This window comes from Oncorhynchus kisutch, linkage group LG19, assembly GCF_002021735.2.
Source record: "Oncorhynchus kisutch isolate 150728-3 linkage group LG19, Okis_V2, whole genome shotgun sequence".
NCBI lineage: Eukaryota > Metazoa > Chordata > Actinopteri > Salmoniformes > Salmonidae > Oncorhynchus > Oncorhynchus kisutch.
Genome location: NC_034192.2, coordinates 55,116,004 through 55,132,429, shown reverse-complemented (window position 1 = coordinate 55,132,429; position 16,426 = coordinate 55,116,004). Strand labels below are relative to the sequence as shown.

At 43.4% G+C, this 16,426-nt stretch overlaps 1 protein-coding gene and 1 long non-coding RNA gene across 2 annotated transcripts in view; both read right to left on the bottom strand.

Annotated features, from left to right (window-relative positions):
• Positions 1-2,973: 2,973 nt before the first annotated feature.
• On the bottom strand, positions 2,974-4,460 carry LOC109879853 (uncharacterized). Its single transcript, XR_002253606.2, has 2 exons — positions 4,163-4,460; positions 2,974-4,057 (listed from the first exon to the last, which is right to left on the bottom strand). It is a non-coding gene; the product is annotated as an uncharacterized LOC109879853 (long non-coding RNA).
• A 238-nt stretch (positions 4,461-4,698) lies between these two features.
• The window catches only part of LOC109879847 (disintegrin and metalloproteinase domain-containing protein 19), a gene marked incomplete at its 3' end in the record, with an annotated part of 52,847 nt that continues 41,119 nt past the window's right edge, over positions 4,699-16,426 (bottom strand). Inside the window, exons 9-21 of the mRNA XM_031797261.1 lie at positions 16,221-16,387; positions 15,367-15,451; positions 15,008-15,147; positions 14,506-14,683; positions 14,254-14,343; positions 9,752-9,947; positions 9,320-9,428; positions 8,983-9,196; positions 8,092-8,169; positions 7,672-7,780; positions 5,370-5,508; positions 5,074-5,215; positions 4,699-4,911 (exon numbers count right to left, since the gene is read on the bottom strand). Of these exons, the coding sequence (XP_031653121.1) occupies positions 4,699-4,911; positions 5,074-5,215; positions 5,370-5,508; positions 7,672-7,780; positions 8,092-8,169; positions 8,983-9,196; positions 9,320-9,428; positions 9,752-9,947; positions 14,254-14,343; positions 14,506-14,683; positions 15,008-15,147; positions 15,367-15,451; positions 16,221-16,387 (1,860 nt within the window). The remainder of the gene's footprint in view (positions 4,912-5,073; positions 5,216-5,369; positions 5,509-7,671; positions 7,781-8,091; positions 8,170-8,982; positions 9,197-9,319; positions 9,429-9,751; positions 9,948-14,253; positions 14,344-14,505; positions 14,684-15,007; positions 15,148-15,366; positions 15,452-16,220; positions 16,388-16,426) is intronic.

The window sequence follows — 16,426 nt, the reverse complement described above, 5'->3', positions numbered from 1 at the left end:
CATGTAGAAATAGTGTACTGTAGGAAAGGCAACATGTAGAAATAGTGTACTGTAGGAAAGGCAACATGTAGAAATAGTGTAGTGTAGAAAGGCAACATGTAGAAATAGTGTACTGTAGGAAAGGCAACATGCAGAAATAGTGTAGTGTAGAAAGGCAACATGTAGAAATAGTGTACTGTAGGAAAGGCAACATGTAGAAATAGTGTACTGTAGGAAAGGCAACATGTAGAAATAGTGTACTGTAGGAAAGGCAACATGTAGAAATAGTGTAGTGTAGAAAGGCAACATGTAGAAATAGTGTAGTGTAGAAAAGCAACATGTAGAAATAGTGTAGTGTAGGAAAGGCAACATGTAGAAATAGTGTAGTGTAGGAAAGGCAACATGTAGAAATAGTGTAGTGTAGGAAAGGCAACATGTAGAAATAGTGTACTGTAGGAAAGGCAACATGTAGAAATAGTGTACTGTAAAAGGCAACATGTAGAAATAGTGTACTGTAGAAAGGCAACATGTAGAAATAGTGTACTGTAGAAAGGCAACATGTAGAAATAGTGTACTGTAGAAAGGCAACATGTAGAAATAGTGTACTGTAGGAAAGGCAACATGTAGAAATAGTGTACTGTAGAAAGGCAACATGTAGAAATAGTGTACTGTAGAAAGGCAACATGTAGAAATAGTGTACTGTAGAAAGGCAACATGTAGAAATAGTGTACTGTAGAAAGGCAACATGTAGAAATAGTGTACTGTAGAAAGGCAACATGTAGAAATAGTGTACTGTAGGAAAGGCAACATGTAGAAATAGTGTAGTGTAGGAAAGGCAACATGTAGAAATAGTGTAGTGTAGGAAAGGCAACATGTAGAAATAGTGTACTGTAGGAAAGGCAACATGTAGAAATAGTGTAGTGTAGGAAAGGCAACATGTAGAAATAGTGTAGTGTAGGAAAGGCAACATGTAGAAATAGTGTAGTGTAGGAAATGCAACATGTAGAAATAGTGTACTGTAGGAAAGGCAACATGTAGAAATAGTGTACTGTAGGAAAGGCAACATGTAGAAATAGTGTACTGTAGGAAAGGCAACATGTAGAAATAGTGTACTGTAGGAAAGGCAACATGTAGAAATAGTGTAGTGTAGGAAAGGCAACATGTAGAAATAGTGTAGTGTAGGAAAGGCAACATGTAGAAATAGTGTACTGTAGGAAAGGCAACATGTAGAAATAGTGTAGTGTAGGAAAGGCAACATGTAGAAATAGTGTACTGTAGGAAAGGCAACATGTAGAAATAGTGTACTGTAGGAAAGGCAACATGTAGAAATAGTGTACTGTAGGAAAGGCAACATGTAGAAATAGTGTAGTGTAGGAAAGGCAACATGTAGAAATAGTGTACTGTAGGAAAGGCAACATGTAGAAATAGTGTACTGTAGGAAAGGCAACATGTAGAAATAGTGTAGTGTAGAAAGGCAACATGTAGAAATAGTGTACTGTAGGAAAGGCAACATGTAGAAATAGTGTAGTGTAGAAAGGCAACATGTAGAAATAGTGTAGTGTAGAAAGGCAACATGTAACATGTAGAAATAGTGTAGTGTAGGAAAGGCAACATGTAGAAATAGTGTAGTGTAGGAAAGGCAACATGTAGAAATAGTGTAGTGTAGGAAAGGCAACATGTAGAAATAGTGTAGTGTAGGAAAGGCAACATGTAGAAATAGTGTACTGTAGGAAAGGCAACATGTAGAAATAGTGTAGTGTAGGAAAGGCAACATGTAGAAATAGTGTAGTGTAGGAAAGGTAACATGTAGAAATAGTGTAGTGTAGGAAAGGCAACATGTAGAAATAGTGTAGTGTAGGAAAGGCAACATGTAGAAATAGTGTACTGTAGGAAAGGCAACATGTAGAAATAGTGTACTGTAGGAAAGGCAACATGTAGAAATAGTGTACTGTAGGAAAGGCAACATGTAGAAATAGTGTAGTGTAGAAAGGCAACATGTAGAAATAGTGTAGTGTAGGAAAGGCAACATGTAGAAATAGTGTAGTGTAGGAAAGGCAACATGTAGAAATAGTGTAGTGTAGGAAAGGCAACATGTAGAAATAGTGTAGTGTAGAAGGCAACATGTAGAAATAGTGTAGTGTAGAAAGGCAACATGTAGAAATAGTGTAGTGTAGGAAAGGCAACATGTAGAAATAGTGTAGTGTAGGAAAGGCAACATGTAGAAATAGTGTAGTGTAGGAAAGGCAACATGTAGAAATAGTGTAGTGTAGGAAAGGCAACATGTAGAAATAGTGTACTGTAGGAAAGGCAACATGTAGAAATAGTGTACTGTAGGAAAGGCAACATGTAGAAATAGTGTACTGTAGGAAAGGCAACATGTAGAAATAGTGTAGTGTAGGAAAGGCAACATGTAGAAATAGTGTAGTGTAGGAAAGGCAACATGTAGAAATAGTGTAGTGTAGGAAAGGCAACATGTAGAAATAGTGTACTGTAGGAAAGGCAACATGTAGAAATAGTGTAGTGTAGGAAAGGCAACATGTAGAAATAGTGTACTGTAGGAAAGGCAACATGTAGAAATAGTGTACTGTAGGAAAGGCAACATGTAGAAATAGTGTACTGTAGGAATGGCAACATGTAGAAATAGTGTAGTGTAGGAAAGGCAACATGTAGAAATAGTGTACTGTAGGAAAGGCAACATGTAGAAATAGTGTACTGTAGGAAAGGCAACATGTAGAAATAGTGTAGTGTAGGAAAGGCAACATGTAGAAATAGTGTACTGTAGGAAAGGCAACATGTAGAAATAGTGTAGTGTAGAAAGGCAACATGTAGAAATAGTGTACTGTGGGAAAGGCAACATGTAGAAATAGTGTAGTGTAGGAAAGGCAACATGTAGAAATAGTGTACTGTAGGAAAGGCAACATGTAGAAATAGTGTACTGTAGGAAAGGCAACATGTAGAAATAGTGTAGTGGATCAGAATGTTCTTCTTGTAATCCTGTTTTGAAACAGTTTATTTCAAATCAAACTGAAGGCACCACTGTTTGCATAGGTCCGATGGTAGATGGTGAATTTCAACAATAAATCAAAAGAAAATCAGATTATTTTATAGACATAGATTTTAGGGGCTTGACTATAACTGGGTTGATTCTGTTGTCCTATGCATCACATTTCAAAAGATAACATACTTGTAGGTAGTTATACAGGAACAATTAACCTTCAAGGTGTACAAATATACATTCATTCAGTCAGTCAGAAGACCTGAATTTAGCACCCAACACAACAAGAACAGTACAATATACAAAACATTAAAGAAAACCACAAAGTCTTACCAAAACAATATATACTTTTCTAATAGTTACTGCAACATTTGAGATGTCCCTCGTCTTAGGCCAGCCTATCGTTTATTCACATACTAGAAGCATTAAGCATCATTCTGTGCGTGGCGTTGTCGTAATATAAGACGTTCGCTTCAGACTCATGCTCCTGTAGAAACCATATACAGTGCATTGACTTTAAACACCAGTTTCTTTGCTCTGAAGCTTTGCAAATAAATACACCTGAAACAAGCATATGATACTGTTAACCCATGGTATAAGGTAGCATCCACAAGAACTAAATGAGTCGATAAAGTCCAGTCTTAAATATTACAAGTATACAGGAGACCTGGTTTCAAGAGGTAAGGCAAGACATAGCCTGGCATCTAGCCTAGTAGCCAGAGATGTTTCTTCATCAGGCAACTCCTTTGTCTTTGTTGTTGGAATGAAATAAAAACACTGAGATGGGCCAACAGAGGAGGCTTCCCTGGACAGGTCTGAAATGGAACCATATTCCCTATATAGTGTAGTACATTTAGGTTGCCATTTTGGACTGAGACCCTGTGTGTCCAGCTGTGGCCCTCCTCTCTCCTTTGCCACAGTGTCATGTTCTTCATAAAGGCTGATGGTCTTCTTTGGACACAGGTGGAAAAACATCCATCTCACAGAGAGAGAAGAGATACCCAGTTAGATGTCCAGTAATCTCACTGAGCTCAGGGTTCCAGTGTTGGTCCTCATCTCCTCCCTGAGATCATGTTTTGGGATCTAGAACAGAAAATAGACTCACAACTAGTGCACTATAAAGGAAAAGGGGTTCCATTAGGGATCCTAACAAAAAACGTTGTGATGTTCTTGAGATTCTGCGCTTACCTGCTGGGTTTCTTCTGTCCACCAGGTGGCGCCAGATTGGACTTTCCTCTCTGTAACACATCTGATGATATTTGGGGTTTGGAGAGAGGGCAGGGGGGTGGGGGTCTGTTGGGGGGGTCAGGTCTGTGTGTGTGAGGTGTTGAGGGGGAGGACTGGGGGCTGTGGGGCTTGATGGCTGGAGGAATGGCCTGTAGGGGTCCTTTCTGCTGGGCTAGGTGGCTGGGGATGGGAGGAGGTTTAGGCTTGGGCTGCGGCAGAGGCTGAAGAGAGGGTTGGGGCTGGGGCTGGGGCTGGAGAGAGGGTTGGGGCTGGGGCTGGAGAGAGGGTTGGGGATGGGGCTGGAGGGAGGGTTGGGGCTGGGACTGGAGAGAGGGTTGGGGATGGGGCTGGAGGAAGGGTTGGGGCTTGGGCTGGAGGGATGGTTGGGGCTTGGGCTGGAGGGAGGGTTGGGGCTGGGGCTGGAGGGAGGGTTGGGGCTGGGGCTGGAGGGAGGGTTGGGGCTGGGGCTGGAGAGAGGGTTGGGGATGGGGCTGGAGGAAGGGTTGGGGCTTGGGCTGGAGGGATGGTTGGGGCTTGGGCTGGAGGGAGGGTTGGGGCTGGGGCTGGAGGGAGGGTTGGGGCTGGGGCTGGAGAGAGGATTGTGGCTGGGATAGAGCCTGTCTCTGCTGGGCTATGTAAGGAGGGGGTTGAACTGTGGGACAGAAGACAGGGTGCCTGGTGGAGAGGCTGGGACAAGGTGTTGACGGACTCTGTGAAGGACAAACAATCACTCACAGCATTACTGTCAGAACATTTAAAAGTATTGTTTTGTTATTTACCTGTCAAGACTACCCTTTTTTTTAGCATTGACTGCATCACACTTTACATACAAAGTACTGTGGTGTAACAGGTGAATGAACAGATCCCCTCACCAGCCTGTCTGAGCCATGTCTCGTCAGTAGGAAGGTAGGGTTGCCATGGCTGTTCGCAAGACTGTTGGCAAGGTGACCATTGGCAAGACTGTTGGCTTGTAGATGTTTGGCTTCAGCAGGGACTGAACATCTGACTGGACAACTAAGGAGTCAAACACAGTGCTTTTCATTCTTGAAGTTCAATTTGAGATGTTGTTTACTGTGCAATGTCTATGTTGCATATTTGCTTTGAATAAAATATGCCAAATCCAAACAGTTAAAGATGTGAAAACAATAGAAAGACTAAAGTTACACACATTGTCTTGGGTGCTGGGACCGAGGTCTTCAGAGGAACGTTTTTATGTAGTTTATGGCTGTAGCAGCACCACAGTCCCACAGCAGCCAATAGGACAAAGAGAACCAAGGGGAGGAGCAACAGGACAGGACGTATACTGCCTAGAAACACAAATAGCATAAACAACGGAGGTCAGAGCAAACCTGTAAGATATGACTTGAAAACAAACAATCAAATATATGTTGTTTAACCTAGTAGTCTTTTGCAACACCACATCAGTTACACTGGCAAAAAAATGTATGTGAACCCTTTGGAATTAACTCAATTTCTGCATAAATCGGCCATAAAGTTTGATCTGATCTTCATCTAAGTTACAACAATAGACAAACACAGTGTGATTAAACTAATAACATGCAAATTATTGTATTTTTCTTGTCTCTGGCTACTAGGCTAGCTGCCAGGCTGTTTCTTAATCAGGCAATATTGAATACCTAATTTAAACATTCAGAGTGTAGGTTGGGAAAAGCATGTGAACCCCTTGGCTAATGACTTCTCCAAAAGCTAATTGGAGTCAGGAGTCAGCTAACCTGGAGTCCAATCAATGAGACGAGATTGGAGATGTTGGTTAGAGCTGCCCTGCCCTATAAAAAACACTCACTAAATTTGAGTTGACTATTTACAAGAAGCATTGCCTGATGTGAACTATGCCTCGAACAAAAGAGATCTCAGAAGACCTAAGATTAAGAATGGTTGACTTGCATAAAGCTGGAAAGGGTTACATAAGTATCTCTAAAAGCCTTGATGTTCAGCCTTGATGTTCATCAGTCCACAGTAAGGCAAATTGCCTATAAATGGAGAAAGTTCAGCACTGTTGCTACTCTCCCTAGGACTGGCTGTCCTGCAAAGATGACTGCAAGAGCACAGTGCAGATTGCTCAAAGAGGTGAAGAAGAATCCTAGTGTGTCAGCTAAAGACTTACAGAAATCTCTGGAACATGCTAACATCTCTGTTGACGAGTCTACGATACATAAAACACTAAACAAGAATGGTGTTCATGGGAGGACATCACGGTAGAAGCCACTGCTGTCCAAAAAAACATTGCTGCCTGTCTGAAGTTCGCAAAATAGCACCTGGGTGTTCCACAACGCTGCTGGCAAAATATTCTGTGGACAGATGAAACTACAGTTGAGTTGTTTGGAAGGAACACACAACACTTTGTGTGGAGAAAAAACACCAACATCAAAACCTCATCCCAACTGTAAAGTACGGTGGAGGGAGCGTCACAGTTTGGGCTGCTTTGCTGCCTCCGGGCCTGGACAGCTTGCTATCATCGACGGAAAAATCCATTCCCAAGATTATCTAGACATTTTGCAGGAGAATGTAAGGCTATCTGTCCGTCAATTTAAGCCCAACAGAAGTTTGGTGATGCAACAGGACAACGACCCAAAACACAGACGCAAATCAAGAAAATAATGACTTCAGAAGAAAATACGCTGTCTGGAGTGGCCCAGTCAGAGTCCTGACCTCAACACGATTGAGATGCTGTGGCATGACCTTATGAAACCGGTTCACACCAGACATCCCAAGAATATTACTGAACTGAAAAAGTTCAGCAATATTGTGCAGGTCTGATTCGCAAGACAGAAAACATTTGGTTGAAGTTATTGCTGCCAAAGGAGGGTCAACCAGTTATTAAATCCAAGGGTGCACATACTTTTCCCACCATGCACTGCGAATGTTTACACGGTGTGTTCAATAAAGACATGAAAACGTAGAATTGTTTGTGTGTTATTAGTTTAAGCAGCATGTGTCTATTGTTGTGATGTAGATGAAGACTGTGTCTATTGTTGACTGTGTCTATTGTTGACTGTGTCTATTGTTGACTGTGTCTATTGTTGTGATGTAGATGAAGACTGTGTCTATTGTTGACTGTGTCTATTGTTGACTGTGTCTATTGTTGACTGTGTCTATTGTTGACTGTGTCTATTGTTGTGATGTAGATGAAGACTGTGTCTATTGTTGTGATGTAGATGAAGACTGTGTCTATTGTTGACTGTGTCTATTGTTGACTGTGTCTATTGTTGACTGTGTCTATTGTTGTGATGTAGATGAAGACTGTGTCTATTGTTGACTGTGTCTATTGTTGACTGTGTCTATTGTTGACTGTGTCTATTGTTGTGATGTAGATGAAGATCAGATCACATTTTAAGACTAAATTAAGCAGAAATACAAAAGGTTCACATACGTTTTCTTGCCACTGTATTGGATTTAATTGACTGACCAACTGAATCATTATTTGAGTGACTCGTTGATTGATAACATACTGTGGTTAATGACAGGGCCACTGTCGACACTCCCTCCTGTCCCCTCCTGGTCACACAGGGGAGGGGCCCAGCCTGAGTCACAGTGGCAGTGGTGATTGTTGTTACACAGCTAGAGAGAGAGAGGAGGAGGAGGAGGAGGAGGAGGAGGAGGAGGAGGAGGAGGAGGAGGAGAGATAAGTAGTGGTTATTGTTATAGAGAGAGAGAGAAGAAGAAACCACAATACGGTTTCAACACTAACAACCTGTCAATATTCCTCCTACTCTATATAATGTGTTATAACAGCTTTATTAAACCCCTCCATCCATAACCTCAGACCCAACACCCCCCCCCCCTATTCTGCAGTAGCCCATACGCCTAACCCCCCCCTCCCACATTACTCCCATACCCTTCCCCTATCACACATCCAGCCCCTCCTATACCCCATGGCCGTGGCACTTGGCATTGCACTCATCCGCTCTCAGGAAAGACGCGTTGCGGCACTCTCCTCCGAAACAGATCTGTTACAGAGAGAGAGAGAGAGAGAGAGAAGGAGAGAGAGAGAGAGGAGGAGAGAGAGAGAGCGACAGAGACAGAGACAGAGAGAGAGAGAGAGAGAGAGAGAGAGAGAGAGAGAGAGAGAGAGAGAGAGAGAGAGAGAAGGAGAGAGAGAGAGAGGAGAGAGAGAAGGAGAGAGAGAGAGAGAGAGAGAGAGAGAGAGAGAGAGAGAGAGAGAGAGAGAGAGAGAGAGAGAGAGAGAGAGACAAGAGGGATTAGAGAGAGAGAGAGAGAGAGAGAGAGAGAGAGATGAGAGAGCGAGATAATCATTATCATAAGTAGATAGTCCAGTCCATCCTGCCACAACAGAGAGCTCTTAGAGGACTAAAATACAGACACACTGACAGAACATCGAACAGACAAACACAGGAAAATAATACATCTCCCATCTGCAGGAGGAGGAGACAAACACAGGAAAAGAATACATCTCCCATCTGCAGGAGGAGACAAACACAGGAAAAGAATACATCTCCCATCTGCAGGAGGAGACAAACACAGGAAAAGAATACATCTCCCATCTGCAGGAGGAGGAGACAAACACAGGAAAGAATACATCTCCCATCTGCAGGAGGAGGAGACAAACACAGGAAAAGAATACATCTCCCATCTGCAGGAGGAGGAGACAAACATGGGAAAGGAATACATCTCCCATCTGCAGGAGGAGGAGACAAACATGGGAAAGGAATACATCTCCCTGGACAAAACTGCAAATGCAGCATACAGCCCAGAGACACACACACACCCCACACCCGTCCCTTCTCCTCTCCCCTTCTCACCGAGTCCTCTCCACATTTGGTCCCAGTCATGACCAGTCCCGGGTCCAGTGTGTCCCCCTGTTCCTCGTCCCCCTGGCCTGGTCGGTAAACGTGTGTCCCCCTACAGAGGATCTTCCCATTCCCCACCCGGACCGTGGTGTCAATGGGAACAGCGTTGGTCTCCAGGGGCTTGGAGGCTGAACTCACACACTGGATCTTACCACATCTAGCATCCCTGAAACAGCAGAAAGGTCATATGGATTCGTGTATGTAGGGATGGAAGATAAATAAAGGGATACATGGAAGTTGAAGGATCACATGTATTTGGTGCCAACGTTCGGTAAATGTGTCTCCTCACCTGTCTCTGCATCCTCTGTATTTACCCAGCAGGTCTTTGCCACAGTTCCCAAAGGAGTCTCCTGCCTCGTTCACCTTCTGAAAGCACAGGTCTGGAGCAGCACGGCCATCTAAAGAGGATAAAACACACCGTGTTATATCACCTCCTGCTAGCAGACAGATGTTCCTGTGGTCAGTTAAAGCCTGTCCTGTGAAGATCACTGATTATAAAAACAGAAACAACACCAAACAGAAAGCCCAGTAACAAGCCCTAATCCTTCTCCCTTCGAACCCATCTGAAGCACCCAGATAGGTGGGAGCAATATTTTGGAAACAATGGATTTCAATAGGGGAGCGTTAAATTGAAAAGTGCTGTAAAACCAATTTTGACTTTATAACAGGATGCAATAACACGTCTACTATCTCCGCCCTAGAGTGATTGACAGGTACTAACCCCGCCCCCAGAGTGATTGACACTGCTGCTCCAGGGTGAGACACATGCCGGTGTAGCAGTAGGCCTGCCCCCCTGCACAGGAAGTACCATCCACCAGGTATAAGTTAGAAGGACAAGACTCCGCCTTCCCATCACAGTACTCAGGAAGGTCACATGACCCGGATGGAGTACGACACAACACACCTGGACTCTTCAACTAGAGAGAAAGAGAGAGAGACAGAGAGAGAAAGAGATAGACAGAGAGAGATAAACAGAGAGAGAGAGAGAGAGATTGGAGGAAGGGAGAGAGAAAGAGATTGGAGGAAGAGAGAGAGAGATTGGAGGAAAAGAGAGAGGTTGAAGAAAGAGACAGAGAGATCAATTACAAGTCTTAGAATCAGCTATTAAAGAGTATCAAATCCACTGGATTCTCCAATTACATTGAATGAACTACAGGACAAAATACAAAACCTCCAACCCAAAAAGGCCTGTGGTGTTGCATCTAGATCTTCTGCACAGATTCTGTCAGACCTGGGCCCTGACAGTAAATCTTAGTAAGACCAAAATAATGGTGTTCCAAAAAAGGTCCAGTCGCCAGGACCACAAAAACAAACTCCATCTTGACACTTTTGCCCTAGAGCACACAAAAACTACACATACCTCAGCCTAAACATCAGCGCCACAGGTAACTTCCACAAAGTTGTGAACAATCTGAGAAACAAGGCAAGAAGGGCCTTCGATGCCATCAAAAGCAGCATAAAATTTGACATAACAATTAGGATCTGGCAAAAAATACTTGAATCAATTATAGAACCCAATTTCCCTTTATGGTTGTGAGGTCTGGGGTCCACTCACCAACCAAGAATTCGCAACATGGGAAAAACACCAAATTTAGACTCTGCATGCAGAATTCTCCAAAATATCCTCAGTGTACAACGTAAAACACCAAATAATGCATACAGAGCAGAATTAGGCCAATATTCGCTAATTATCAAAATCCAGAAAACAGCTGTTAAATTCTACAACCACCTAAAAGGAAGCGATTCCCAAACATTCCATAACAAAGCCATCACCTACAGAGAGATGAACCTGGAGAAGAGTCCCCTAAGCAAGCTGGTCCAGACCCCAGCTGAATATTTTATGCTGGAAATAAATGAAATGTTCCAACTTTATTTCGGGACAAACCGGATCATTTGGAGTTCCAATGCTGCAGTTGTTTACTTCCCGAGGACTATAGGCTTGAGGTGGCTTCCTTGATCACGCAGGTCGCCAGCCTACAAAATAATTTTAGCGCTTGTTGGATGCATCTCCGCCTTGTCGCTTGTCTTTATCCGACTGGCCGGTGTTGCCCGGAGATCCCCCAGCTGATAGCGGAGTCGGAGGAGCACAGCAAGAGGAGCATGGCAATCAACGATGGTGGCATGTCTCGAGTTGTGGAAGCCGAAGACAGAGGCCTCCCGCAAAACAGTCTACACTCACAACGAGAGGCATGGAGCGGATACAAACAACGAAAAGTTTTGCCGTTCTGAAGCCTGATCTTTCTGCACCTTTATCGCTGGGGGTTGCCTGTGTCTGCAGCCGCTGTGCCTACTACTACGATTTCCAAGTTGAAGTCGGCAACCTTCCATCCCTGCTCTGGATGGAGCGGGGCTTCTCCATCTATCGGAGGCCTGCACCAGGCACCGGGAGCAATGGGCTCACGTTATCCTGCCTCTCGTCCATCCATAAAGGTTCTCCGAATCCTGTGAAGCACGGGAGTGAGTGGACAGATTTCCTTGACCTTCTCGCCAGCCTTGATTTTGGGCAGCTCTATGGTAAGAAATGTGACCATTCCTGGTGCAAAAACTATGTCCTATCCCGGAGCTCGAGTAAATGACATTATAGCTGCACTAAGCTGCTCCTGAATGTAGAGCTGATTGACTCTCACAAAAGACCCATCATTTCTGGCCCTGTGCCCTCTCTGAATCATGGCAGTGAACGCTTCAGCAGGATTCTTTCTCTTCACAACTGGCTATGTGATTATTGCAGCTCAATGGGTGTAACTTTTGTTGACAATTTCGATACCTTTTGGAAACAAAACACGTTTTATAAGGAGGATGGGATCCACCCAAATCATTTGGGTTCCTGGATCCTTTCACAGCATTATAAGGCTGCGTTGAGACAATGACTTATCAATGACCAAAGCCCAGCTCAGTTACTCCCTACCATTGTGATGTAGAGTTTTCATAATGCTTCAGCAAATGCACATAACAACAGGAGCGTTAGTAGACACAATGTAAGTAACCTAATTTATGTCCCTCTAACTACCCTGACAGACAGGTGAGCCGGTGTTCCCTAGGAGGAAGTCCACTGCACTAACAGAAATAACATGAGCATGTCTACTTCTGCTAAGCTTCTCAGTAAAGCAATAAAAACAAGTAGGCATCCCAGAAGAAAAGTGCTAACAATAGCCCACGTTAACGTAGGTAGCTGAAGAAACAAGGTTCAAGAAATCAATAAATTGCTAGTAACAGATAACTTTCATATTCATATTTCATATTCATATCTCTGAAACTCGCTTAGATAATACCTTTGATGATACAGTGGTAGCAATACATGGTTATAACATTTACAGAAAATATAGAAATGCCAATGGTGGAGGTGTTTCTGTTTATATTCAGAACCACATTCCTGTAAAGCTTAGAGAGGATCTCATGTTAAGTACTGTTGAAGTAATATGGCTACAGGTTCATCTGCCTCACCTAAAGCCATTCTTGTGGGAAGCTACTATAGACCACCAAGCACTATCAGTCAGTATCTGGATAACATGTGAAATGCTTGACAATGTATGTTATATCAACAGAGAGGTATATTTTCTGGGTGATTTAAATATTTACTGGCATTCATCAAGCTGCCCACTCAAGAAAAAGCTTGCTTCAGGTTTTCAGTCAACCTACCAGGGTAGTTACAAACAACACAGGAATGAAATCAACAACATGTATCAACACTTATTTACTAATGCCACATTCATTTTCTTGAAAGCAGTATCCAGATCCATCAGATGTAATGATCACAATAGTAGCCATGTCTAGGAAAACCAAAGTTCCAAAGGCTGGGCCTAATATAGCATATAAGAGGTCACACAATAAGTTTTGTAGCGATTCCTACGTTGTTGATGCAAAGAATATTTGTTGGTCCGTGGTGTGTAATGAGGAGCAACTAGACGCTGCACTTGACACATTTATGAAATTGCTTATCACAGTTACTAATAAGCATGCACCCATTAAGAAAATTACTGTAAAAACTGTTAAATCCCTGTGGATTGATGAGGAATTGAAAAATTTCCCCTCCAACATATTGAATGTAGAATCAGGAATTCCCCAGGGCAGCTGTCTAGGCCCATTACCTTTTTCAATTTTTACTAATAACATGCCATTGGCTTTGAGTAAAGCCATCGTGTCTATGTATGCGGATGACTCAACACTATACATGTCAGCTACTACAGTGACTGAAATGACTGCAACACTAAACAAAGAGTTGCAGTTAGTTTCAGAATGGGTGGCAAGGAATAAGTTAGTCCTAAATATTTCTTAAACTAAATGTCACGCCTTGAACTTAGAGATCCTTTTTATTCTCTATGTTTGTGTAGGTCAGGGTGTGACTCGGGTGGGAAAGTCTATGTTTTCTATTTCTTTGTGTTTGGCCGTGTGGTTCCCAATCAGAGGCAGCTGTCTATCTTTGTCTCTGATTGGAGTTCACATATAAGTTGTCATTTTCCTTTTGGTTTTTTTGGGATCTTGTTTTCTGTTTAGTGTTTCTGCCTGACAGAACTGTGCGCTTTCGTTTTCACGTTTGTTATTTTGTTTGTGTTTTTTGAAAGAAAAGAATCATGAACACTTTCCACGCTTTGGTCCACTCTTCCTGCCAGAGAGAGCCGTAACACTAAAAGTATTGTATTTGGGACAAATCATTCAGTTAACCCTAAACCTCAACTAAATATCGTAATAAATCATGTGGAAAGTTGATGTAACTAAAGTGCTTGGAGAAACCCTGGATTGTAAACTGTCATGGTCAAAACATATTGATACAACAGTGGCTAAGATGAGGAGAAGCATGTCAAGACAGCAGCTAAAGGGGATCCATAATAAATACCTATACAACTACAGAGCCCCAGGACAGCAACACAATTAGACACAACCAAATCATGAGAAAACAAACAGATAATTACTTGACACATTGGAAAGAATGAACAGAGAGAGAGAGAGAGAGAGAGAGAGAGAGAGAGAGAGAGAGAGAGAGAGAGAGAGAGAGAGAGAGAGAGAGAGAGAGAGAGAGAGAGAGAGAGAGAGAGAGAGAGAGAGAGAGAGAGAGAGAGAGAGAGAGAGAGAGAGAGAGAGAGAGAGAGCGAGAGACAGAGAGACAGAGAGACAGAGAGACAGAGAGACACAGGCAGAGAGACAGAGAAACACAGAGACAGAGAAAGAGAGAGAGACACAGAGAGAGAAGACGTCAGACAGAGAGAGAGAGAGGACAGTGTACAGTACCTTACAGTTGTGACAGCAGACTCCGTGGGAACACTCTGCTCCAGCCTTCAGAGTACAGTTGTTGGCATTACAGCAGGGACTGGAACACTCCTGTAGAGAGAGGATGGACAATCAGTACGCACGCACGCACGCAAGCACACACACACACACACACACACACACACACACACACACACACACACACACACACACACACACACACACACACACACACACACACACACACACACACACACACACACACACCCTCACCTCCTCATCTCCACAGTCACACTCCTCTCCATCCTCCAGGTACCCGTTCCCACAGCGCTGCCCCCCGTGCATGGCTCTGGTGTTGGGGAGGTTGAACAGACACTTCCCCCCTCCAGAGCTCAGATACCTGCTCAGCTCCCGGTGGTTACAGCCATTAAACACACGTGGGAATGGGTGGCTGCGACACACACACCAGGGGTGTATTCGGTAAGGTGCAACGATGCCAACGTTACAGATAGAACAAGCTATGAATAGACTAGGTGATTCCTTCTACTCTACATGTCAGAGAAGAAAGTATGTTCTAAGTAATATATTTCTATACAGACATTCATATTCCACAACATTTTGCTCAGCTGAACATGTCCCAGGACTGTCTTTTACAAAGCAGGATCAATCATTATAACATTAGTTATTTAACCTTTATTCATAAAGGGTTTATTGTCATTGAGATAACATCTCTTTAATAGAAAGATAGATTTTCAACATAGATAGATTCTCTCACCCAGTGGCAGCAGCCATGATGCAGCCTCCATCATCAGCCTTGGCCTGGCAGCACCCAGGGCTGTCGTGGCTCATGCCAAAGTTATGCCCCATCTCGTGGGCCATAGTCGCTGCCACGCCCACAGCACTGTCAGAGTGGTCCTGCAGGGGGGTAGAGGTCAGGGGGTTACAGGTGAATTCCCGTATTGACATACATCTCATGTTAGCTTGGTTCTAGATCTATGTGTGCTATTACAAATACATCACAAATCACAAATACATCACAAATACATCACTTCATGACAACTTTAGAGACATCTTTACTGGGCTGCTATTGGCTATGGTCAAATCTCAAACGACAGAGTTCTGTTGTAGTCTTACTGAGTTGACTCCCCCTGACTGGTACTCTGAGCACATGGCTCTGAGAGGGGCCAGCCCAATGGTGGTGCCCTGAAACGCCACGCCCCTGGGGAAACAAAATAACACAGTTTTGTAGTTCCACTGAACGGTCTTAATGGAAGGAAGAGAGATGGATTAAGGATGGATGGATTAAGGATGGATGGATTAAGGATGGATGGATTAAGGATGGATGGATTAAGGATGGATGGATTAAGGATTGATGGATTAAGGATGGATGGAATAAGGATGGATGGATTAAGGATGGATGGATTAAGGATGGATGGAATAAGGATGGATGGATTAAGGATGGATGGATTAAGGATGGATGGATTAAGGATGGATGGAATAAGGATGGATGGAATAAGGATGGATTAAGGATGGATGGATTAAGGATGGATGGATTAAGGATGGATGGATTAAAGATGGATGGATTAAGGATGGATGGATTAAGGATGGATGGATTAAGGATGGATGGATTAAGGATGGATGGATTAAGGATGGAAGGAATAAGGATGGATGGATTAAGGAGAGTGCAGTAAGGAGTGTGTGTAACACTAATGTTATGAGCTGAGCATCGTCATTGAGGAGTGTGTGTGTGTGTGTGTGTCACACTAACGTGATGAGTTGAGCGTTGTCGTTTAGGAGTGTGTGTGTGCGTGTGTGTGTGTGTGTCACACTAACGTGATGAGTTGAGCTTTGTCGTTAGGTAGTGTGTGTGTGTGTGTCACACTAACGTGATAAGTTGAGCGTTGTCGTTAGGTAGTGTGTGTGTGTGTCACACTAACGTGATGAGTTGAGCGTTGTCGTTAGGTAGTGTGTGTGTGTGTCACACTAACGTGATGAGTTGAGCGTTGTCGTTAGGTAGTGTGTGTAGCTGTTTGCGTCTCCAAGCCAGGAACGCTCCCAGGGTACTGTAGGGGTTACCAGACACACTGATCCTGTCCTGATCAGACCACACCTCCAGACCGATCACTGCCACACGAATACTTAGAGACTTGTAGTACTGCACACACACACACACACACACACACACACACACACA